Source organism: Thamnophis sirtalis, unplaced genomic scaffold (genome assembly GCF_051295495.1).
Source record: "Thamnophis sirtalis isolate CommonGarterSnake01/CBP01778 unplaced genomic scaffold, rThaSir2_p1.2 scaffold_9, whole genome shotgun sequence".
In the NCBI taxonomy this organism is placed as follows: Eukaryota; Metazoa; Chordata; class Lepidosauria; order Squamata; family Natricidae; genus Thamnophis; species Thamnophis sirtalis.
The window spans coordinates 70,636,339-70,662,786 of NW_028261389.1; the positions used below are offsets into that span (position 1 = coordinate 70,636,339).

Below are 26,448 nucleotides of genomic sequence, written 5' to 3' on the forward strand. Positions count from 1 at the left end.
ATAAAATAAAAAAATTGGGATATGATCTGAAAGTGTAGGTCAAATGCAGGACAGGAGATATTAAGTAAGATGGTTGGGGAGGTTCCTTTCATTCCATGAAGGTGAATCACCTTAAAACTGTACTTTGTCAATGCTGCTTCCTAACCCTGCAAACTGCACATTTTTTTTTCATTCCGTAGAAGCATCAATGGAGACCTGCTGTTCCCGTGGATATGAATGGGCAAGTCAAAAGAAAGACTGTGGGTTTCTCTCTTCAGATCGGGATTCCAAGGAATGCAGGTAGAGGACAAAGTGTTTAATGTAGTTGCATCATCCAGTTATGTATTTATTTTTCTCGCCTATATTGTTTTGATAAATAACTCAAGGCAGTGAACATACCTGATATGCCTCCTAGTGTTTTGACCTAGGCCTCCCAAGAGCATGAAACAATTCCTTATCCTGACAAAAAACCCTTTTATTAATTTATTGTGAATTCTGCTCATTTACATCCAGCAAAGTCTTTCAAGGGAGGATTTACAGTCACAGACCTTATCTGGCTTGGAGAGCTGACAGGCTAATATCTGCAAAACTTGGCAAGTCACAAACCAATTAAGTGAACTAATTGTCTCCTGCAAACTCCACTCCCCTTTTGCTCCTCTTTTATTTCCTCTGGGAAGGGCCATTCATCGTCCACCTGTGGTCTTACTCCCAAGTCGACTCCTGTTCTTTAGCTTTTCTCTGTATCTGACAACTCTGTGCATGCGCACACTGGGAACAGGATCCAGCTGTTTGTCTGCCTCACTGATGTCTGACTCTGAAGGCAGCTGATAACTGGCATACGGCTCTGGCCCCCTCTCTGCTTCTGACACAGAGCCCTCATCAGAGCCTTCCCCAGACTCCAGGACTGGCCCATGTTCCTCCCCAACCTCCTCACTGTCCGAATCTGCTGCTACCTCTGCTTGCTGCTGGCGGGCCACAACACCTATTTTCCCTACAACAACAACAACCTTGTGAGGTGGGTTGGGCTGAGAGAGAGGAACCGACCCAAAGCCATCCAGCCTCCTTACTTCAGGCAGCACTCGAAATCAGAGTCTTCTGCTTTCTAGCCTGGTGCCTTAACTACTACACCAAACTGCCTCCTCATCCAGGGCATGAACCTTGCCTCTTTCAAGCTGACTTCCTGAGATTTTCATTGGCACATCTCTGTGATTTTTGAACATCTGTGTGCTTTTCTTAGCAGCAATGTTGAAATAGCTTGCAGTTATTTTCATTTTTACTTTCCAGGCAAGTCTTAGGATAAGCAGGTAATCTCCCACCCAAGTATGAATCAGGTCCATTCCTACTTCTCTTCCAAGCTGAGACAAATTGTCCATTTCCTGCCCCCTGCTAAGATGCCCCGGTATCCATTTTTCAAGTTGCACCCATTTTCCCAATTTGCCTAAATCCAATTTTGGTTCCTGCCGGAGAGTTAAACCCTTCTGAGAAAAATGTTGTTTTGATTGTTCTCTACTGTTTTTAAAGTTGCAACTTTTGCTGTGTTTTGTCAAGTGTGTTGTGCGATCATATCACCCATTACAGAGCTTCTATTACAGATGTTGAGGCTCTAGAAAGAGTGCAGAGAAGAGCAACCAGGATGATTAGGGGACTGGAGGCTAAAACATACAACGAACGGTTGCAGGAACTGGGCATGGCTAGTCTAAAGAGAAGGACCAGGGGAGACATGATAGCAGTCTTCCAATATTTGAGGGGCTGCCACAGAGAGGAAGGGGATCAAGCTATTTTCCAAAGCACCTGAAGGTTAGACAGGGAACAATGGATGGAAACTGAACAAGAAGAGATTCAACCTGGAAATAAGGAGAAATAGCAATAGCAATAGCAGTTAGATTTATATACCGCTTCATAGGGCTTTCAGCCTTCTCTAAGCGGTTTACAGAGTCAGCATATCGCCCCCACAGTCTGGGTCCTCATTTTACCCACCTCGGAAGGATGGAAGGCTGAGTCAACCCTGAGCCGGTGAGATTTGAACCGCAAAACTGCAGCTAACAGTCAGCTGAAGTGGCTGCAGTACTGCACTCTAACCACTGCGCCACCTCGTCTCTATGTTCTGACAGTGAGAACAATCACCCAATGGAAGAGAAATTGGCTTCAGAAGTTGTGGGAGCTTCATCACTGGAAACTTTCAAGAAGAAATTGGACTGCAATTTGTCAGAAATGGTGTAGGGTCTCCTGCTTGGGCGGGGGGTTGGATTAGATGACCTACAAGGTCCCTTCCAACTCTTGTTTTTAATCTGTAATCCTCTGTCTGATTCTCTTTGTAGGATAGCCCAGGAAGAGTGTTGCCTCAGTCAGCTGGAGGTGTTGCATTGCACTACCGGAATGGCCATTGCTAGTAAGCAAGAAACTTGTGACTTGCCAAGGGAGAATTCCACCTGTGAAGACAAGATCATTAAGGTGAAATTGTAGAGGGGGTGTTGAAATGACTGCATAGCAATTTGGAATTTCTCTTTGCTATCAGAGCCGGATGCTGCTGGTCTACTTCGGTACATTTCACATCGTAGTTCTAGAATTTGCGGGATCCTGGGCGGTTCTTTGAGGGTTCCTATAAAGGAGGTGGACAAAAGGATATGGAAAATATTGGGTGTTTTCATTGTTTCCTCATGGTGCATCCTATAAAACCAGAGAATCCCTTAAAAAGATCGTTTGCAGCAGGGGTCACCAACCTTTCGGACTTCAGGGACCACTAAATTCATATGTTTAAATCCTGTGGGCCACTAATATAAATTAGTGATGGGATGGGGTCCTTCAGGCACTTAACTTGGCTGCTGGTTAGCGGAGAGAAGTGCCGGGGTCAATCCTAGGTTTGCTGTTCATTGCATCTAGGAATCTCAAATACCGCCAAGAATGAATGTCTTGTAGCCAGCCCGGGCGCTATAGCCGCCCCTTGTAAATTCTGTCTTTAGAGGAACCTGGCCGAAGTTTCGCGCACCGCTCACTGAAGCGCCTAGATTCCCAGGGAGGGAAGGGGTAGAGCTACTAAACAGGCAGCCAAGCCAAGTGCCTGAAGGACCCCATCCCATCAGCGAGTGGGAATAATTCCTTCAGCGGGTCGTATCCGGCCCAAGGGTCGTAGTTTGAGGATCCCTGATTTAGTGCAATATAAAAAAATGCAAAAATGCAAATAGTTTTTCTGCGGACCACCAAACTTTTCTCGCAGGTCACCAGTGGTCCAGAGAACACCAGTTGGTGACCGCTGGTTTACAGCACTCTTAGTGATTGTTCTGCATTTGTTACGTGTGCTTAAATCTGCATCGTGGCTTTCAGACTAGGGGAATCTCTGTGGGGCCATTTCTTTGATGAATGTTTCATGAAAGCATGGATACTTCACCATGGGCCATGGTGCTAGTTGTGAAAAGTACGAACTCCTCCTATACAAAGCATTTCACGCTAGAAATGAAAAAAATATTGTGACAGAATATTATCATAATGAGAGCATATCAAATTAATAGATGGATCTAAAAATATAAAATGTGAAACGAGAGGAAGTTGGCAGGAAATGGTGAGGCTCAGAGGTGGTTGTTCCCGGATCGGCCTGGATCGGGCAAACTAATAGTAGCGGCGGCGGGAGGCTCTGCCCACCTGCTCGGACGCTTTTGCGCATGCGCAGAAGTATCGCGTGTGAGCATGTGTGCTTGCCCGAGCGAATTGGTAGTAAAAAAATTGGAAACCCACCACTGGTGAGGATTCATTGTTTCTTTGCCTTTTTTTTTTTGCACATGGATAGGATTCCAGTAAAGGAGTAACTGTAAATGAATTGTTAAAAAAAAATTCTCGCCAAATTGGATATAATTTCTCCAGGATATTGCTGCGAAATGCATAATTTGTTCATGGCTGTCAAACATCTGAATTTTCATCTTAAGGGATGGAGAACCCTGTAGCTCCATAATGAGGAAAGCTTCTCAGGCTGTATTTTAATCTAGAATTGTCAAAGGAGATATATAATAAGATCAATGGCATCTTTCCAAAATAATGCAAATAATTTGGGCAGACTTGATTCAGATTAGGGAGCAGGAGAACTAAAAAAAAAGGAACAGCTGACTGTTTTGAAAACCCACTTGTCAAGAGTTCATCTATTAATGAGTCTTGAAGACTTTTATTTTAATTGCTTTTAATTGCTCCATGTTTGACCCTTGCTATTTTAATTTTTCCCCCTTCCTGTCTTTACTTGTTATATTGTCATAACTGAAACAATCTTTTAATATTTCAATTATAGATTGCAGTTATGCTGCTGAGAATTCTGAATGTCTTCAGAGAGTAAATGTCCCAAATTCTTTTTAAAAAATTTTTTTAAACTGCAAATAATACAAACAGTACATTAGTGGTGGGTTCTGGATCCCGGTGCAACGGGGCCACCCGCCCACCACAGGAATGTGTGCAGCGCGTCCATGCGTACTTACCGCCTGCAACGCTCCAGCTGTTTGGCGGAGCGTTGTGCAGACACTGTGGCCTCCGTGCGCCTGTACGGAAGCCCCCAAAACTTCAGATACCAGTAAAGAGCGCAGGCGGGTGGGCGGGACCTCTGGAGCACCCTACCTGAACGGTACCTAGTGGTCCCGACAGACATTGATACGCCCGTACCGGGGCGTACCATTTGTAACCCAACACTGCAATACATGTACATCTGAATACAAAAAAAAAGAAAGAAAAAAGAAAAAAAACGCACATATTACAGTGTATCTTCTCCCCCTGGAGACCCTTTCCCCCCTCCTTATATTTCTTTATCTATAATACAATATATTCCAATCATGCCTTATCCCCTCCAAAGCAACATATATTCTTGAGTAGGTTTATTCCCTTTGCCTTCCACCAACACTGACTTTATAAAATACCCCCATATTTAATTATAATTGTTTGCTTTGATCATCCCTTTTTAAAATTTAATTTCTGTTGTTAATTTATCATTTGTTGCCATACTCCAAATTTCATTGTGCCACTCATTTCTTTGAATATCCCAATTTCATCTTCAATATTTAGCCATCACTAGTCTGGCTGTCCCAAATTCAAAACAGGTTACATATTCCGAATTTCATAGAAGCATTTCAGTCTCCAAACACTTCCAGGATGTTCACAGTGGTCATACTCTTGAGATTTCTTGGGGGCTTGCAACTGAGCAGTTTTTGCCCAAACCTTTTAAAACATCCAAATATTTCCAGAAACGTTCTGAAAGGCTTAAACGCAGGGTTTCCTAACTTCGGCAGCTGAAAGACATTCTGTCTAAGGAATTCTGAGGGTTGAAGTCCATGCATCTTAAAGTTGCATGAATCCCACAAGGTAGCAAGTGAAAAGTGTGTTAGATCTCTGTGTTTGAAGGATAGCTACCATAACATAATGCATTAATTTCTGCTACACAGAAATGCTGTCACTGCTGCTTTTTGGGGAAAGAGGCCCAGAAACAAGGCAATAGCTGTGAACAGAGCCTCTTAATGGGTTATCAGTGTGGATTGGTGTTCAGAGCTTGCTGTGTCGAAGGGCATGAAAACTCAGATGCTGGGATTGTTGACGGTCCTAACAAAGAAGTGGGTAAGTTGTTCAAATTAATTTAAAAAAAAACGTTGAGATGAAGGAGCAGCATGTTTTGAACTGCAGGAGAGCTGTTGCACGCTCTTTGTAAAATGGATTAAAATGTGCAGGGAGATTTAATCTGTGGAATCTCAGACTAACCTGTAACATATATATTTTTGCTTCAGAAGTTAAAAAGGTTGAATGCTGTTCTCTGTCCCCAGAAGAGCAAAGTTGGAGTATTACCGTCTACTATCTCAATTTTGAGTTCATTCTTCCATCTAGACCAGTATTTTTTAACCATAACTTTAAATACTTGTAGACTTCAATTCCCGGAATTATCCAGCTAGCATGCCTGGCTGGGGAATTCTGGGAGTTGAGGTCTACTACACATCTTAATGTTACCAAAGTTGAGTAGCACTGATTTTAAACATCTAGATCAGGGGGTGTCAAACTCGATTTCATGGAGGGCCACATCAGGGTTGTGTTTGACCTCGGGGGTGGGCGTGGCCAGCTCATGTCAAGGACACCTGTGGTAGCCCAAGCGCTCTGCCCGAGAAAACAGGCTCTTGAGCTCCATTTTCATCTGCAATGGCCTCCTGCCACCCTCTGCCAGTGAAAACGGAGCTCGGGAGGATCCGTGTGCAGCCCTCCTGAGCTCCGTGTTCGCTGCCAGAGGCACCGTGGGCTGGTCCTTTGCTGTTTCCAGGGCCCCATGGGCCAGATCTAAGCACCCCGCAGGCCGGATCTGGCCCCCAGGTCTTGAGTTTGACACCCCTGATCTAGATGTTACTGGAAAAGCTTCAAAGGAAACCTTCCCAATTTCCTATATTGTTGTTTTGACTGTGAATGAACCAGCCAATATCTCTAGCAAGAGGTCAGTATGACTAACAGTGCATCTCTCTTTCACTCCTCAATGCTGACTTGTTTTCTCCAGTGGAAATTAACCTTGAGGACCATTACCTGAATGACCGTTGCAGAGGTAAGCTTGTTCATATTTTGACAAGGGGCCATCGGAGAGAACAGGCATTTGGTGTTAGATAAACTTGAGAGTTTGTAGAGGAAGTGTGAATGTTATTTCAGTGTTGTCATTCAATGTTACCTTCTAAAATATACCAGTTCTCCATTTGGCAAGCCTTAACTGACCTTGTCTGAAGCAGGTTTGAAGCTGGTTAATTCTTGGATAAGAGAGCATCACAAAATCCCAGGGCTGTGGGTTAAATTGAATTTCACAATTGTATTGTGAAATAGCCTTACAATTTAAAGGAGCCAATCTGGTTCAGTGGCTAAAATGGTGGATTAGGGAAACACTTCTGATCCAAAACCTTTTAGCACACTCAGTTATTGTATCAGCTTTTGGAAGGCTGTAATCTATAAGTGGGGGTCTTTTCGGAGAGGCAGGGCCATCATCAGGGGTGGTTTCAGCCAGTTTGGACCAGTTTTGGCAAACCGAATGCTAATTTTACATCTGGTTCGCTGAACCGGTAGTTGCAAGGACTACACGCACCCCTCTCCTCTCTGTAGTCTCCACGTGGCCCGTTTTGGATGCCAGGTAAGTGCAGGGTCCGTGCAAAGGTTCTGGGAGTGCGAAAAATGGGCCACCCAGAAGTCCACAAGTCTGGAAACGGGCCTATTTCTGGTCTCCGGAGCCCGGGGAGGCTATTTTCACCCTCCCAGAGGCTTGAGGAAACCCGCAGAGCCTGGGGAAGGCAAAATGCTCCCCTATCATGGCCACGCCCACCAAGCAATTGGGCAGAGAACCGGTTGCTAAAATTTTTGAATCCCACCCCTGGCCACCCTCAGCTCCCCAGTGCTTCTCCTGGGAGGGTATCATTAGGTAGATGAAACTTGGTTGGATGTAGCAGTCCTGACGGTGCTTCATAGGTTTTGAAGGACTTCATAAATTAAAATTAGAACCTTGAAACATATTGAGGAACATGTTGGCAGCCACTGGAAGGTTCATGGAATTAATCCCACCTGGTTACTAGAGAGGTTTGCTGTCATTGGGTGGGTTACTGCCGCTACTTCACCAAGTAGTGGTCTTCACTACTTGGTGAAGTGGATTGCATGTGTTTTTAATGTCCTACTTGCAAGTCCTTTGCAGTAGTGTATCAATATGGCTTGGGAAATTGCTATTGGAAAATATGCCAATCTTTGGAGAAAGGAATATATTCTGCCATAATTCTTGGGTTTTAGGTGGAGGACCTTGTACCCAACAGTGTAGGGACACAGGAACTAGTGTCCTCTGTTCTTGCTTCATGGGCTACCAGCTTCAGCCAGATGGCTTCACCTGTGAAGGTAATGAAACATTTGATTCCCTTATATTTTTTGATATTTTTAACTAATTAGCCCTCCTTATGTATTGGCTCTCTTGAAAATCGAAGCAGGTTTAACTTGGGTTGGGGGAATACCAGGAAATAGATGGAAAAGCTGAACAAACATTTCCAAAGAAGCTGATGCCAACCTTCTTCTGTGTCACAAGAAAACTACATAGGCATGGCACATAGTCTCCAACTGAGGAAGTTGGAAAAATACCCAGGAAGAGTCTACCAAACTACATGGGTGTGTCTGACGTCTGGTTCATCTGAAAGAAGACCTGACTTTTTATGACCTACCGTATTTTTCAGAGTATAAGATACATCTTTTCCCCTCAACAAAGAGGCTGAAAATCTGGGTGCGGCTTATACACTGAATACATCATTTTTTGTCTCCTGAAGCCCCACCCCCTTCACCAAAATGGCTATGTATAGCCTTTAGGAGGCTTTCAGAGTGCTCCTGGATCTGAGGAGGGCAGAAATGAGCGAAAAACAGGCTCCCTCAGCCCACAGGAGCACTCAAAAGCCTCCTGAAGGCTATTTATACCCTTTTTAATGAAAAACAAAAATGGGCCCGTTTTCATGAAGAACAGGCCATTTGGGGGAGGTGTGCAAAGTGCAAAAATGTTTTTTTTTAAATTTATCTCTTCAAAATCTTGGTGCGTCTTATACTCTGGTGGGTCTTATACTCTGAAAAATATGGTATCTATTGTCCAGATCAGATCATTCTATTGTGCGGTGATCACAAGTTGTTGAGAAACCCTAACCGGCTCATTAACATCATCTCATATATGCCTTCTGCTTTTCCTTTGGATACTCTTTATGGACCATTAAATTGTTTAACACCCTTTCAAAGCCAACAAAACTTCTTGTTCCTTTGTTTAGCTATTTATTAAGTGAATAATTATTTTATATTTCCTCCTATTCACCTTCATAGGATGATCTTGTTTCTAAGATTATAAAGGAAGATAACCTTCATTTCCACTTTCTATATATAATAATTAATTTTATACCATCACAACAAAACTCAGCAGCACTTTTTCATGCAGCTGTTGACAAAAATAGGATTGCCAACATGATCGCCAACGTCCAATGATGGATATGGCACAAGAAGAAGATACTGTCACATCTCTTCCCATCTCTTTCCTTTTGACCTAAACATCTTAAACATTGTGGTTTTGGCTATTACCTCTTCATTATTTTTCATAATGTTTCCTATCTTATAATGTCTTTTTCTGGTTCAATTACTGCAACTAATTGTAGTTGCATAAAGATTTCTAAAGACAATTCTACTTATAATTTTCTTAAAGTCTTCAACTTTAACTGTCCCTACATCAATCTTGGGGCTTGAAGTGATACATGAACAAGCGCTTGATTATCTCTGAACCATGGTTTGTGGTTTAGGTTTATAAATGTAGCCATTATGCCTAATTCGGTAAATCATGATGAAATTACTAATTAATATGTGAAGCCAGCCCGAAGTCCACCTTTTGAATTTGACTACCTTAAGATCTCTTTCCTGGTCCTTTAGCACTAGCTCAGACCCAATCAACATATATGTTCAAGGAGGGCAGTCAATAAATTCAAGATGATGGCGCTGTTCTGACCTAGGCTGCTGAAGAGCATGAAGCAAACTCCTTGTCCCAACAAAAAACCCTTTTATTAATTTGCTGTGAATTCTGCTCATTTATGTCCATCTTTCAAGGGAGGATTTACAGTCACAGACCTCATCTGCCTTGGAGAGCTGCCAGGCCGATATCTGCAAAACTTGGCAAGGAGCCTTGGAGAGTCACGAACCAATTAAGCAAACTAATTGTCTCCTGCAAACTCCACTCCCCTTTCGCTCCTCTTTAACTTCCTCTGGGAGGGGCCATTCATCATCCACCTGTGGCCTTACTCCCAAGTCGACCCCTGTTCTTTAGCTGTTCCCTTCGTCTGGCAACTCTGGCACACACTGGGAACAGGCTCCAGCTGTTTGCCTCACTGATGTCTGTCTCTGAAGGCAGCTGATAACTGGCATATGGCTGTGTCCCCCTCCCTGCTTCCAACACAGAGCCCTCATCAGAGTCTTCCCCAGACTCCAGGACTGGCCCATGTTCCTCCCCAACCTCCTCACTGTCTGAATCTGCTGCCAGCTGTGCTGGCCGCTGGTGGGCCACAACAGGTGCAGTGCTTAGAATGTAGTATTGCAGGCTAACTCTGCTCACAGTCTGAAGTTTGATCCTGACAGGACTCAAGGTTGACTCAGCCTTCCATCCTTCCAAGGTCGGTAAAATGAGGACCTAGATTGTTGTGGGCAATAGTCTGACTCTCTAAACCGTTCAAACTCTTTCCATGCTCTAAAGCACTGTGGAGCTGTATATAAGTCTTAGTGTTTAATGTATGGTGGCCATCACCAAGTGTTTAAAACCTTCCCTCCTTTCAACATGAATTTTGATCATTTAAATCAGGGTTGCCATCTTGCGTTTTTGATACACACACACACACATATACACACACTGCAGTTGCTTTTGTACGTTCCCGTCGTACCTGTTGTCCATGCATAATAGTTTATATTGGATGATGTTAAACTGCAGTTTTTGCTTTCTTGTCTTTTCTCGAGTTTGGGAAAATAATTTTGCGCTACTTCAACCTTACAACGTGTTTGCCATTCTAAGGGACTTGGTGTTTTAAGCAAATGTTTCCATTTAACTCAACTTTCTGGATTATAGTTAAGAAAAGGGAAGCATTTCATTCTTATCTGGTCTCATTGTTTAATTCCAGATTGCCTCTGATGGCTTGAAAAGCTCCACTTCTAAGGCAAAGCCTTCAAAAAGACCATTGTTTACATCCTGTTTTTTTGAGACATGTTTGCTCTCTGCTTTCTGGTTTTTTAACCAGTTACTAATCCATGGGGGATGGTTGCTCAGTGGCTAACATGCTGAGCTTGTCGATCAGAAAGGTCAGCAGTTTGGCAATTTGAATCCCTAGTGTTGCGTAACGGAGTGAGCTCCCATTACTTGTCCCAGCTTCTGCCGCACCTAGCAGTTCGAAAGCACATAAAAATGCAAATAGAAAAATAGGGACCACCTTTGGTGGGAAGGTAACAGCGTTCCATGTGCCTTCGGCGTTTAGTCATGCCGGCCACATGACCACGGAGACATCTTAGGACAGCGCTGGCTCTTTGGCTTTGAGATGGAGATCAGCATTGCCCCCTAGAGTCGGGAACGACTAGCACATATGTGTGACGAGAACCTTTACCTTTACTTTAATCCATGGAAGACTTTTCCTCTTGTTCATCCCAATTGCTAAGTTTGCTTAGACATTCATTTATCAATGGCGGTTTCAAAGGCTGAGTAAAAAATGGCTTACTCTTTGACTCCGTATTCTTCTTGATACTCTCAGTCAACTTTAAAAGCCAGGGAGGCAAGAATTATCTTTGCAGATGTCTGGCTCGATTCTTAGTAAAAAGATGACTGTGGGGTTTTCCACAGCTTTACTCAAAAGGGACATTATGCTAACTAGGCTGTAAATTCCTGGCTTTCATCCTTCGATCTCTTTTTGAGAGATGGATGTTCCTTTTCCATAGTGCTGCAGCTGATCTGAGAGATAATAAGAGATTTCACTTTTGAGTTTGTTTAGAGATTTTGGATGGATGTGTCTAGACTAAGCAGTTGACTTGATTTCAGATTGGCAGCAAGTTATCGAAGATCATCTGTCATACCTATTTAGCTTGGCTGCTCCAAATTTCTGTCCCTTCTGCTGATACTTAGTGTGTTGTTAGTTTCAAAGTCATGTCCAACCCATCGCAACCCCACGGACAACATTCTCCAGGCCTTCCTGCCCTCTACCATCCTCTGGAGTCCATTTAAGCTCACGCTGACTGCTTCGGTGACTCCATCCAGTCACCTCATTCTCTGTCATCCCCTTCTTCTTTTGCCCTCCATCGTTCCCAGCATGAGGCTCTTCTCCAGTGAGTCCTTCCTTCTCATTAGGTGGCCAAAGCACTTGAGTTTCCTCTTTAGGATCTGGCCTTCTAAAGAGCAGTCAGGGTTGATCTCCTCTAGGACTGGCTGGTTTGATCACCTTGCAGTCCAAGAGACTCACAGGAGTCTTCTCCAGCACCAGAGTTCAAAGGCCTCCATTCTTTGGTGCTCAGCCTTTCTTATGGTCCAACTTTCACAGCCAACCTTTGCAATTGGGAAAAACATAGCCTTGAGTATAGACACTTTTTGTTGGCGGGGTGTGGTGAGGTCCAATGCCAAGAATTCTGTTCCTTCATTTGTTCCTCCTTCTTTGGCATTTTAATCATCTTATCCTCCTTCTTATTCTAAAGATGATAAAGGATAGGGAAATGAAAAATGCTTTCACTGAAGCCGAAAATCAGTCAATCTATGGCTATAGAGCTGCGGTGGCACAGTGGATAGAGTGCAGTACTGCAGGCTACTTCTGCTGATCACTGGCTGTTTGTCAGATCGAATCTCACCAGGCTCAGCCTTCCATTCTTGCAAAGTGGGTAAAATGAGGAGCCAGATTGTAGGGACCAATATGCTGATTCTGTAAACCGCTTAGAGAGGGCTGTGAAGCATTGTGAAGCACCATAAAAGTCTTAAGTGCTATTGCTATTGCTAAATTATTTCCTCTTCTCACAATCGCACAATCGCACACACAAGCGAACCGGTAGTAAAATAAATTGCAACCCACCACTGGCCAACATGTTCCATCTGGGCCAATACTCTGTGGTATAGAGTAGAAATATATAAACGGTTTAGATAATATAGCTATGTATGGATGATCTACCATAAGTTGAGTAGGGAATCAACAAAATTAAAGAACAACAACAACAACTTTCTGTCTTTCATCTTCTAGCTGTATCAATTTTGTTGCTCAAATCTGGTTCTTCTACGGTAGGTCACTGTTTTTCAAACTTGGAACTTTAAGATGTGTGAACTTCAACTCTGAGTAAGTTACACACTAGCTGGGAGTTGAAGTCCACACATCTCAGCATTGCCCAGTTTGAAAAACACTGCTCTGGTTTAGTTCAATAATTTCTTGATTATTCCTTTAAAGCAGAGAGTAATTTAACCTTTTGTCAAATTTTCTTCAACTTAGATTTATTTCTCTTGTAACAATGATTTCAGAAGTGTTTATTACCCTGAGAACCTACTCATAAATGATTGATCAGTGCCAACAAATGTTTTTAAGCCTAAGTCCTTGACTTTCAAACATTCAAAGCTACAATTACACTGGGGGGGGGGGGAAGACTTGTGATCAGTCCTCCTACTTATGACTTAATTGCCATATCCCCAGGGTCAGGCAATCACCATTTATGTCCTTCCCAGCTGGTTTTCAACATATAAAGTCAATGGGGAAAATCACATTCACTTAACAAGCATGTGAGTCACTTAATAATTGCAATGATTTGCTTAATAGCCATGACAAAAAAGGCTGTAAAATCAGGCATGACTCACTGAACATCTGCCTTGCTTAGCAGCCAAAATTCTGACCCCAATTGTAGTTGTACATCAAGGACTACCTGTACAGAAAATGGCATGCTACCTCAAAAATGGTTCTCTTCTTTGCAGATATTAATGAGTGCATCACTGCAGCTAATGCCTGCAGCATCGGTCAGATGTGTGTCAATACTATGGGCTCTTTCCGTTGCCAGCGGGAGACTAATTGTGGCACAGGTTATCAGCTGACAGACTACAATCTCTGCAAAGGTACATTTTAGAACGTAGAACATAGAACCGTGATGGCGAAGTTATGGCACTCGTGCTACGGGTGGCACGCGGAGTCATATCTGAGGGTACACGAGAGGCGTTGCCCGACGTCAGCCCCAGCACGCATGCGCATGGTGGCCAGCTGATTGCCAGCTTTCTGGAGGGCGAGAGGAGGCCGTTTTCGCCTTCCGCAGGCTTCAGAAAAGCCTCCAGAGCCTGGGCCCAACGGGCCTACTGGAAATTTGGAAACAAACTTCTGGTAGGCCCATTGGGCCATTTTTTTTTGCCCTTCCCCAGGCTCCAGAGGTTTTCCTGAAGCCTGGGGAGGTGAAAAATGGCCCAACTGGCTTACCGGAAGTCTGGAGGCTTCAGTGAGGCCTGTCCGCATGCCTAGGGGGGGCACAGGGGGGGGTAGTGCGCGCATGCGCTGGGGGAAGGCCATTATATTATGGGTGTGGATGTGCCCTTTTGGTACCCGAGTAGAAAAACATTCGCCATCACTGGTCGAGAGATAGGTTTAATCTTGTCAACTCAACAACTGCTTTTATCTCGGTGGTGACAGGATGGCTGCAGGAGACCTGACGCTAACTCATTCTTTCTTTTGTGATGTGCCAGATATTGACGAATGTGAGACTGGTATTCATAACTGCCTCCCCGATTTTATCTGTCAGAATACGCCAGGATCATTCCGTTGCCGGCCCAAACAACAGTGTAAGATCGGCTTTATACAAGATGCTCTCGGCAAATGTATCGGTAAGGCCTGCAGCTGACCTCCTCTGCTGCTTTCACTACTAGGGGTTCTGCTCAAGCTAGGGTCAAAAAACTCCAGATCATGGGTATAGCACACATAAAATCCCGCCACCATCTGGAGGGTTTTTTTTTTTTTTTTGCCATAGCCATTTTGAGTTTTTTGAGCCTAGCTTGTGACCATATTTGTGAGCTACGCTCCACTTATGGCCTGTTTTCCCCACGGAATGTGTTTTGCATTTGCAAGCAATGTTTTCAGCAATGGTTTGTGGAATTTTTTTTTTCTTCCTTCCTTCCTTCCTTCGGTCTCACCTCTTCCTTTTAAACGCATGGCTGTATTTTTGCAGATATTAATGAATGTTTGACTCTTGCTGCTCCTTGCCCTGCTGGGCAGGCCTGCATCAACACAGATGGCTCGTTTGCTTGCCAGAGGAATGTTCCAAACTGTGGAAGAGGCTACCACCTGAATGAAGAGAAGACCAGATGTGTTGGTCAGTACCGAGATAGCCATGTTTCATTTCCCCCCACCCACATTTATTCTCTTGTTTTGCTTCTATTTCTTTTCCATTGACATTCTACCTTCACAACTGTGCTGAGAGGAAGGTTTAGGGCAGGGTTTCACCACAAATGCGCGAACGACAAAAGCGCGCCTGACTAAACCGCGGTGACAAAACCGCGCCGACAAAACCGCGCCGACGAATGAGCACTGAAGCGCGCTGACAACAGCGCGCCGACATAAGCGCACTGTAACCTAACCCTAAAAATAACCTTAAACCTAACCCTAAACCTAACCCTAAACCTAACCCTAAACCTAACCCTAAACCTAACCCTAAACCTAACCCTAAACCTAACCCTAAACCTAACCCTAAACCTAACCCTAAACCTAACCCTAAACCTAACCCTAAACCTAACCCTAAACCTAACCCTAAACCTAACCCTAAACCTAACCCTAAACCTAACCCTAAACCTAACCCTAAACCTAACCCTAAACCTAACCCTAAACCTAACCCTAAACCTAACCCTAAACCTAACCCTAAACCTAACCCTAAACCTTACCTTAACTTAAATCGCGCTTCTGTTGGCGCGCTGTTGTTGGTGCGCTGTTGTCGGCGCGCTTTTGACATCGCGGTTTTAGCTCCGCGGTTTTGTCGGCGCGCTTTTGACGTTCACGCTTTTGTCGGGTCACGTTAGGGCAGGGGTTAGCAACCTGTACAACCTCTGGCCTTGAGATGGTTGTTGTTGGTGGTGAGATGTGGGGATCCTCTGTTTTGGGAACCAAAAAGTGTGTGTGTGTATCAGAGCCCTGAGGGATTGGAAGCAGAACATCATGGTGGTGTCAGGTATGATCGGAAAATATGAGAGGAGACGTAGGACAAGGCACTCGCGGAGAAGGTGGACCCACTGTCTTGTCCTGGTTCTGCATTCCAGGAATCAAGCATGGGGTTAGCCTGGAGTAACTATTCAACTGCAAAAGTCCCCTTATCTAATTGGTCCTAAGGGGAGGCTGAGAGACCGGGGAGATTCCTGTATTATAAGCACAACATAATGACATAGTTAGCTTGAACTCTGCATGAATGGGTCTGGTTGTTGGTGTCTGACAGGAAGATTTTGGAGGAGATGGCTGCACGGCAGCTTCCGGGGTCTCTCGATGAAATTTGGACTCCTTTCAAACAGTTCTCAGGCCTGGGTATGGGACAAATAAGGCATTGCAAGTAGTGGGAGTGAAACAGAGATAATGTCATGGTTCCAACAGATGCCCTGATTAAATCATCAGCCTTGAGCCAAGCTTCAAAAGAAATTGTTATTTATTTGGAGCGTCATGTCTGCATGTACCCAAGTGAAGCCAACTCTGACCCCACGTAATTTATGGCCCAATTATGACCCTGTTTCCCCCCTCCCCCCAGGGTGTGTCATAAATCACATTCGCCAATGGAGCAATTTCGCAGGTTGTAGAGATGACTCCCCTCCGGCAGCTGTGGGTAACCTGGGAGACAGCCTTGAGAAATATGTCTGGAATGTGCTTCTGTTTGTGCCATGCTGCTTCATCAGTTTCCCACCCCCCCTTGCCTATGGCAACTCGAGAGCAGGTCAGGGATGCTTTGCGAGTTGATAGATAAAGCATCTTTCCTTGCTGTCCTTGACTTCTTCATATCCGTCGATATCATCAACCATGGCATTATTCTGAACTGTCTCCATGGGTTGGGGGTGAGTGGCACAGTATTGGGCTGGTTCTTTACTTTCCTATGGGGTAGGCACCAGTTGGTTTTGATTGGGAATGAGAGGTCTTGCTTGTGGCCCCTACTATGCTTCAGAGTTTGGTGTCATGGCCCCATTGGAGCTTGGTTCAGAGGAGGAAGAAGAGAAGGAGGATTTGGAACTGGGACCATCTGACAGGGAAGGCACGTCTCTCTTGGGATGTTTGGAGATAATGAAAACCTAGAAAAAGAATGGATTCTGAACCACTGTAATTTCATTACAGAGTCTCATATGAATTATGCATTGCACAATGGCATTCTTACCTTTGCATTCCTCAAAGCTTTAATATGTTCCCATTAAGTCAATTTTCCTTCTGTTTCTCTGGTGAGCTCCAAAACATTCCATCTCAAGATAGAAATGATCTAAAACCTCCAAGGTTTTTTTTTTTTTAAAGAATCCAGGAAGTGGTTGTAATATTTGAGTTTTGGACTCACAAGATTAGTTTCCCCAAGGAGGCAAAAAGCCTAATTGTAGAAGCGTTCCTGCTTTTTATAGCTTCTCACCAAACCCCAAATTCTCGGCTGGCTTTAATTTAAGAAACTCAGCTCACAGTCAAGTGAATATTTTCCATGTCAGCAGAAATTTTCCCGAACTTGCAATATAGCATGTGATTTTTTTTAACCCACCTGTTTGTTTTCCTACTCACATTGTTCCACATTCCGTGGCCAAAATACAAACAGCTGTCTTAAGATTATATTGCCAATTTTTTGGTAATGCTCCTTTTTTCATATCTTTGCTGAAGCTGCATGATTTTCCTGGAAAAGGGGGTTAAGAATTCCTTGATCTTGACCTCCATTGCTTTCTAAGTGAAAACAAATCAATATTCAATATTCATACTTTAAATCAACTTCTCTGTTGGGCTGGATTGAATTCTTCATTACTGATGGCAATGTACACCGTAGGGTGAGCACTTTAGGTATTTCTATTTACCAGTACATTCTATTTAGAATTCTGCTTCATTTCTATTCATTCTACAACCAGTTTAACCATTCTGCTGGAATAAAAGATAAGAGTATTAATTTAAAAATTAAATCTTTTTCATCTCCCTCGCATGTAAATAATGGCACTGGGATGATGAGCTCTAAATTCAATTCTGTGAGTATTAAAAAAAGAGACCCACAAATTAAAAAGAGCACTTTTCACGACTTAAAAAAATGTTTTAAGGCATAGGGCAGTGATGGTGAAATTTTTCAGCACCTAGTGCCCAAACCGAAATGCATGTATATGTGCCGGAAGACCAGTTGGCCGGCGTGTGCATGCCTGTTTTTCGGCCGTTTTTGGCACAGTATTCAGGTCATTTTGGGGGCCATTTTTCAGGCTGTTTTCAGGGCTGTTTCAGGGCGTTTTTTGACCTGGAAATGGCCTGGAAATGGCCCGTATTCAGGCCGTTTTTCCAGCGCTTTGGCACCCGCGAAGACCAGCGTGCACACCAGAAGCCAGAAGAGCATCTGGCGATGGCATGCATGGCCACAGAGAGGCACCCGTGCCATAGGTTCACCATCATGGGCATAGGGCAGTAGTGGGTTCTGGATCCTGTTGCAACCAGTATGGTTGCAACAGGGCCCGGCGTCCTCCACATGAATGCGTGTGGTGTGCGCGCACGTGTCTTACCATCCAGCTGCTCAGCGGAGCATCGCGCAGGCACCGTACGTGCCATGCACGGAAGCGCCGAAGAGTTTAAAGACAGGTAAGGAGCCTGGATGGGCCCTTTGGAGCACCGTACCAAAATGGTATCCGGTGCTCTGGTCAGGCTCCGGTACCGGGGTGTACCTCCTGCAACCTGCCCCGGCATAGGGCTTTGTAAATTTGCAAATGTTTGTAAATATGTTACTCTTAAAAAGGTGCTACCACGTTCTTTCTAGTACCTCTCACATGGCTTTCTTCTAGGGGTACTAGAAAGTATATTCACAGTTGTTAAGTGGATCACTGCAGTTGTTCAATTAGTAACATGGTTGTTAAGTGAATCTGGCTTCCCAATTGACTTTGCTTGGCAGAAGGTTGCAAAGGGGGGGCGGTGTTATATGATCCCTGGGTATTGCAACCGTCATAAATTTGAGTCAAGTGCCAAACATCTCAATTTTAATCATGTAACCAAATGAATCGAATACAATGTTAAAAAGGTATGATATTTATTTAGTTACTTACCAAGCACATCTAAGTTATATTAAAGTAATCAAATATCTTTACCATCCTTAAGACATGTTACAACTTTTGAACACCCCTAATGTTTGCAAATTGAAAATTGAAAAAGTAGGTAAAGGTTCCTCTTCCACATATGTGCTAGTCGTTCCCGACTCTAGGGGGTGGTGCTCATCTCTGTTTCAAAGCCGAAGAGCCAGCGCTGTTCAAAGACGTCTCTGTGGGTTCCACCACAATACCGCGAAGCCCTTATCCGCGGAGACATAAGCGCGAACCCTTATCCGCGCCGTCCGAATCGCTAAAGCAAATGCGACTTTACTGCGCTGACATAAGGGCGGAGGGCAAATCTGTGCCTTCCGAAGCACTCAGCACCCTAACCCTAACCCTAAACCTAACCCTAAACCTAACCCTAAAGCAAACCCCTAAACCTAATCCTAACCTTAATTTAAATCGGCTTTCTGCCGCCGCGCTGTTTTAAAGCGCCTTTCTGTCGCCGCGCTGTTGTCGCGGCGGTGATGACGTCGCGGCTTTAGCGACACGGTTTTATCACCGCTATTTTGACGAGTGTGGTTTTGTCGTGCCACGGTCTCTGTGGTCATGTGGCTGGCCTGACTAAACGCCGAAGGGGCACGGAACGCTGTTACCTTCCCACCAAAAGTGGTTCCTATTTTTCTTACTTGCATTTTTTACATGCTTTCGAACTGCTGGGTTGGCAGAAGCTGGGACAAGTAACGGGAACTCACTCCGTTACGCGGCGCTCAGGATTCGAACCGCCAGACTGCTGACCTTTCTCATCCACAAGCTCAGCGTCTTAGCCACTACGCCACCGCGTCCCTTTTGTTGAAAAATTAGACATGCTCTAATTGGGGATGTCACAATGATTGTAAGTGTTAAAAAACGATAAGTTGCTTTTTTCATGGCTGTTGTAACTTCGAATAGTCACTAAATAAACTGTTGTAAGCAGAGGACTATCTATACTTCCTTTCTAGCTTTCCACTGAGCTGGAAAGAATGAAAACTCTGAAGGCCATGCAGAATTGACTTGGTTTCCCTCCCTCCCAGTTGGTTTTGCCTTTCTTCGTATCATTGCCATCATCATCATCATCCAAATTTGTATAAATTGCTTGATGACCTTCCTCTCCCATGACTTCTCAAACCTTTTTTTCCCCTTCCCCAAGATGTAGACGAGTGTTCAGGGTCCCCCCAACCTTGCGGGGAGGGTCACACCTGCATCAACTCACCTGGGACCTATCGTTGTCAGTGCCAGCCGGGCTACTATTTTGATGGGATCAGCAGAACTTGTACAGGTAAGAGCCAGGGGTTACCTGTGAGTTTCATCGAGCATAGGGGAAAAAACCAACTGGGCAGAAAACCCATCAATGGGTATTTGGTTGTCAACTTTGCTATATCCAGTGGTTGTGTTTCAAGATGTTGGACCAACCGGTAGGGTTGTTTTTGTCTTGGGACATGGTAGGGATCAGGTTACATGCATTTGTCTGGAGATAACATCTTATTGTGAGTGTCTTGTTTGTCCCTATGACAATTGGCTGGAAAATAGACAAGGAGCCATATTTGTTTGCTCTGTTATAACCACCTCTTGCCCCTCCCCCCAAAAAAGCTTTTTTTTCAGAATGATCCCATATTATTTTCATATTTGTGGGGCCGATATCTTGCTGCCCTTTGAAGAGTGCACATTGCATTTAAGTGGGAGTTACGTCAGTGTAACATGATGGTTCAGATGAGATGGATACATTATTTTTGAGGACACCCAATTTTGCTACGTAGGCACAAGAAAGTTGACCATGACTTATTCATGTCAGAGTTTGTTGCAGAAATCAAATCCAGAAAACACACACAAGTAACTGGTGCAGTAGGATTCATTAACTTATCTTTATATATAATATAAGTGAGACATATATACAATACCAAGAGTGGTTCTTCCAACTTGATAGAGAGTAGAGATAGATTTCAGTTTCAGTGGAGCAGACCAGTAGACTAGTTCTTAGCTTTTGCACAGACTCAGAGCTACAGAGCTAAGCCACACCCAGGCTCCAAAGTGTTTCAGCTCCCATTGGCTGACCTTGTTAGTAAGCCCTATTCCAGTTCATGAATACAATAGAAGAGTTGGAAGGGACCTTGGAGGTCTTTTAGTCCAACCCCCTGTCTAGGCAGGAAACCCTATACCATTTCAGACAAATGGCTATCCAACATCTTCTTAAAGACTTCCAGTGTTGGGGCATTCATAACTTCTGGAGGCAAGTTGTTCCACTGATTAATTGTTTTAACTGTCAGGAAATCTCTTCTCAGTTCTAGGTTGCTTCTCTCCTTGATTAGTTTCCACCCATTGCTTCTTGTTCTGTCCTCAGGTGCTTTGGAGAATAGCTTGACTCCCTCTTCTTTCTGGCAACCTCTGAGATATTGGAAGACTGCTATCATGTCTCCCCTAGTCCTTTTCAGTAAACTAGACATACCCAGTTTCTGCAACCGTTCTTCATATGTTTTAGCCTCCAGTCCCCTAATCATCTTTGTTGCTCTTCTCTGCAATTCTACTCAATATCTACTTTGACAATTCATCTCCCCAGATATTAATGAATGTCGCCGATACCCTGGTCGCCTCTGTGCTCATAAGTGTGAAAATACTGCTGGGTCCTATTATTGTAGCTGTACAAGGGGATTCAAACTGTCATCTGACGGGAGATCTTGTGAAGGTAAGGTGCTATGAATCAATGAGAGAGAGAGAGAAAGGGGGGGGGGAGAGAGAACGCATTTAGCTACATGCGCCAGTTGTGTTACGCAGCTACAGAGAAGGCCAATACACTTTTAAGCTGTAGGAGTAGAAGAAACATTTCTGAATTTCAGGAAGAGCCATTCAACTTGATTCTGCTTTGGTTAGACCCCCACCTTGAATGATGTGTCTTATCTGTGCACTGAACTTTCCAATGGATTCAGAAAAATTGGGAGAGATTGTTCTGATCTAGGCTTCCCCAGCAGCACAAAGCTAAATTCTCATCCCAATAAAACCCCTTTTATTTCATTTACAGTGAATTCCTCTCCAGCAAAGTCCCACAGTCTTTTAAGATAGTTCACAATTGCCGACCTTTGGAGAGTGACCAGGCCGATATATTTCAGACGCCGCAATATTTGATAAGAATTCAGGAATGAACTAATTGTCTCCTGCAAACTCCACTCCCCTTTCGCTCCTCTTTTATTCGGTATGGGAAGGGCCCTTCACCGTCCGCATGTGGCCTTACTCCCAGGTCGACCCTTGTTCCTTAGCTGTTCCCTTCGTCTGGCAACTCTGCGCATGCACACACTGGGAACAGGCTCCAGCTGTTTGTCTGTCTGTCTGATGTCTGACTGTGAAGGCAGCTGATAACTGTCAGATGGCCCTGTCCCCCTCTCTGCCTCCGACACAGAGCACTCATCAGAGCCTCCCCCCTCTGACTCCAGGACTGGCCCATGTATCTCCGCAACCTCCTCACTGTCCGAATCTGCTGCCAGCTTTGCTGGCTGCTCGTGGGCCACAACAGAGGTGAAGGGCAGGATGAGAAAGAAGACTTGGGGAGCTTAAAACATATTGTATGAAGAGTGGCTGAAAAAGTTGGGTTTAGTCTAGAGAGAGGGCAACTGAGACAGGACATGAAACACTTCTTCCGATAACTGATAGGGATGCCTGCATAGCCACACCTGTGGCAGTCATTAAACAAACTCACGGTTTTCTAGGGGCATTTCTGGCCAGAAACTGGAAGTAAATGCCACTTTATGGCAAAAAAAATGTAAATCATGTTCACATGACTGTGGGATGCTGCAAAAGGCCATCTACCCCAAATTTGATCATGTGACTGGGATAGTGGTGGTGGTAGTCCAGACATCACAACTTTGAATCCAGGCACCTTTTGGAAAGTTCGGCATAACTTTGAATAAGTCGCCAGGCATCTGTTTTTAAGCCAAGGACTACCTATAATGGACATTTGAGTTATAGTTATAGTTATGTATCAGGGGGGAAAAAAGCTCTACATCTGTCAACAATTGTGATGGACACCCCCTCAGTGGATGTGTCCAACAGAGACTTGCCTTTCATTGGACTCCAGGGAATTAGGCCCCCTCCCAATTTTAGGGTGTAGAATAGAATAGAATAACAAAGTTGGAAGGGATCTTGAAGGTCTTCTAGTCCAACCCCCTGCTTAGGCAGGAAACCCTACACCACTTCACACAAATGGATATCCAACATCTTCTTCAAAACTTCCAGTGTTGGAGCATTCACAACCTCTGGAGGCAGGTTGTTCCACTGATTAATTGTTCTGACTGTCAGGAAATTTCTCCTTAGTTCTAGGTTGCTTCTCTCCTTGATTAGTTTCCATTCACTGCTTCTTGTCCTACTCTCAGGTGCTTTGGAGAATAGCTTGACTCCCTCATCTGTTGATGCAGCCCCTGATATATCAGAACATTGCTATCATGTCTCCTCTAGTCCTTCTTTTCATTAAACTAGATATACCCAGTTCCTGCCACCGTTCTTCATATGTTTCAGCCTCCAGTCCCCTAATCATCTTTGTTGCTCTTCCCTGCACTCTTTCTAGAGTCTCAACATCTTTTTTATATCGTGGCGACCAAAACTGGATGCAGAATTCCAAGTGCGGCCTTACCAAGGCTTTATAAAGTGGTTTAAGAGAGTTAACCCATCAAAAAGAGGCTATAGGATTTTAAACGTACTAGAAATTGGACGCTCAGATGAGAACCAAACTAGATTCAAACCAATATTCGCAAGGTTCCTGCATGGATACTGTTAGGGGTATCTCCGTTGGGAGACAGAAAGTTGTGCAGCGTAATGTACAGCTAGAGAGAAGGAACGTTGCTAGTAGAAGAAACACACGAATAGAGTCTCAGACACTGCTAGTAAAAACAAATAGCTTTACTACTAATAATAGCTTCACAAGCAGTGATAGTAGGTATTTGTCCAAACACAATTCAATGAACAAAGTATACTCCCAACAGATACAATCAACAGGATGTGAGGGCAGCCCTTGAAGCAAAGCAGGGAATGAATGGAGGGAATCTTCTTTCGTATTTTTGATACATATTTGTGGGTTTCAGACATAAATGAGTGTGAAAACAGCCCCTGCAGCCAGGAGTGTGCCAATGTCTATGGCTCCTACCAGTGCTATTGCCGTCGCGGCTACCAGCTCAGTGACGTAGACGGGGTCACGTGTGAAGGTGAGTGGCCATCATCCCCTTCCCCTTTCATGTCGAGCTTTAGACAGTGATTTCAGACCATCATCCTGCCTGGCTCGATGGGGTGATTGTGATTAGCAACTGCTCTCTTAAGAACTCGTGGTCCCTCAGGAAAATGTCCATGGAAATGGAATTTCATGCACATTTCCACCCAGGGACACAATCTTGTCCTTAGCATTTATTTACACAAAGTGTATGTATCACTGGCCAACGACGCAGGTTGGTATAGCTTCATTGATCACCTGGAGAAACGACAGATCTTCCAGTCCCATTCAGAAATTTACAGTGGGCTCTATTTGAACTTTAAATTCCATTCATGCAGTGTTTCTGAAGATGTGTGGACTTCAACTCCCAGAATTCCCCAGCCAGCAAGGCACCCTGGGAAATTCTGGGAGGTGAAGTCCACACATTTTAAAGTTGCCAAGGTTTCAAAAACACTGATATAACAGGTGTATAGAACAATCGGAGGTGTGAAGTATAACCAAAAATATAACAGTAAAATCAGAAAAGGAATATATTGCAAACCAGCCCATTAAGTTGGGCCAGTTTTCCTAGGTATGGAAGTGTACAAAGCTTTGTGTTCTTTAAATGAAGTGTAAGAAACAGTATGAACAGCACAAAATACACCCTGTACCGTTTAGATTAAGACATCTGTAAAAACATTTTTTGCCGAGGAACACAAAAACTCAGAAAGCTCACACTGTCCAAGGAGCTGTTTATTCAGTTCTACAGAGATGTTAGGCTTTAGGAGAAACCCTCCCATACTATCACCTCTTACAATACTAGGCAACACAGTATTAACAATAGAGGCCTTCAAATTTCTAGGTTCTATCATATCTCAAGACCTAAAATGGACAACTAACATCAAAAACATCATCAAAAAAGCGCAACAAAGAATGTTCTTTCTGTGCCAACCCAGGTAGCTCAAACTGCCCAAGGAGCTGCTGATTCTGTTCTACAGAGGAATGATTGAGTCTCTATAACTGTCTGGTTTGGTTCTGCAACCCAACAAGACAGACACAGATTTCAGAGGATAATTAAATCTGCAGAAAAAACAATTACTTACAACCTGCCTTCCATTAAGGACCTGTTCACTGCACGAGTCAAAAAGTGGGCTGTGAAAATATTTACATCCTGGACATAAATTATTTCAACTCCTACCCTCAAAATGATGCTATAGAGCACTGCACACCAGAACAACTAGACACAAGGACAGTTTTTCCCCGAACGGCATTACTCTGCTAAACAAATAATTCCCTCAACACTGTCAAACTATTTACTAAGTCTGCATTACTATTACTATTAATCTTCTCATCGTTCCTATCACCCATCTCCTCCCACTTATGGCTGCAGGACTGTAACTTTGTTGCTTGTATCCTTACGATTTATATTGATTGTTTCCTAGTATGATTGATTGCTTATTTGTACCCTATGACTATCATTAAGTGTTGTACCTTATGATTTGTAACAAATGTATTTTTTTTCTTTTATGTACACTGAGAGCATATGCACTGAGTCAAATTCCTTGTGTGTCCAATCACACAGCCAATAAAGAATTCTATTCTGTTCTGAATTCTATTCTATTCTATTCTATTCTATTCTATTCTATTCTATTGGGAAACACAAGAAAAAGTGGAAATTCTAATAGCACTAAGGGAAGGTGATAGATTCACATACTATACCAAACCACGAAATAGATAAGCAAATATATACAAATGCTATGGCTACCCATCCCTTAAGTGTTATGTTGTTTAAACTCAGCCTGAGGGCATTGGAATTGGGCGGAATAGGATATTTAGAGATTCCCAGGCTGGATTTCACCCAAAGTGGTTCTGTGTTCCTGGTACCTGCTTTCTCCCTAACCTGGTGAATAAAATTTTGGAACTGTGATTCAAAAGAATTGAAGGATACCAGATTGGAGAAAAGGGCCTTGGGTTATTTATTCGGGGTGTCGAGGCCTGTAGTACCGGGTGGCTTAAAACCCATCATTAGGCTATGCCATTAAGACTTCTTTCTATTTTTGATTTTCAGATATTGATGAATGTGCTTTACCAACGGGGGGACACATCTGTGCTTACCGGTGCATCAACGTGGCAGGGAGTTTTCAGTGCACCTGCCCCCCTTCCGGTTACAAGCTGGCTCCCAATGCACGGAACTGCCAGGGTGAGTCTCGGAAACAGCTCAGAAGGTTGTTTTGATACTGCAGTGTAACCGAGTCAAGATGCTTTTTCTAGCATCCTTTGCAAAAGATGGGGGAGGGGGGTTTCCCTGCACTTTTCTCCACCCTCACCCCCTTTCTGGGGCACCAAGAAACACCACTTGCTCTTTTTATTAAAGTTTTTTTTTTAATTTTTAAAACAAACACAACACATAAAATCTTCCTTTTTTACATACTGTAGAAAGTGTATCAGTTGGTTACAAAAGACTTTCGTGCATCTCTTCCACAGTCATCAAGCATAATTCATATTAACTGAAGTATTTTAACTCAGATATATGTATACATGTTACCGTCATCCTGCCTCCATT

At 43.8% G+C, this 26,448-nt stretch overlaps 1 protein-coding gene across 2 annotated transcripts in view; it reads left to right on the forward strand.

Moving 5' to 3' along the window:
* Positions 1-26,448, forward strand: part of FBLN1 (fibulin 1) — a 58,540-nt gene that overhangs the window by 13,431 nt on the left and 18,661 nt on the right. For both annotated transcript variants that reach the window (XM_087722228.1, XM_087722227.1), the window contains exons 2-13: positions 180-279; positions 2,298-2,430; positions 5,388-5,556; positions 6,473-6,517; positions 7,732-7,833; positions 13,415-13,552; positions 14,168-14,305; positions 14,647-14,790; positions 19,872-20,000; positions 21,276-21,401; positions 23,785-23,904; positions 25,954-26,085. In XM_087722228.1, the coding sequence (XP_087578354.1) occupies positions 180-279; positions 2,298-2,430; positions 5,388-5,556; positions 6,473-6,517; positions 7,732-7,833; positions 13,415-13,552; positions 14,168-14,305; positions 14,647-14,790; positions 19,872-20,000; positions 21,276-21,401; positions 23,785-23,904; positions 25,954-26,085 (1,476 nt within the window). The remainder of the gene's footprint in view (positions 1-179; positions 280-2,297; positions 2,431-5,387; positions 5,557-6,472; positions 6,518-7,731; positions 7,834-13,414; positions 13,553-14,167; positions 14,306-14,646; positions 14,791-19,871; positions 20,001-21,275; positions 21,402-23,784; positions 23,905-25,953; positions 26,086-26,448) is intronic.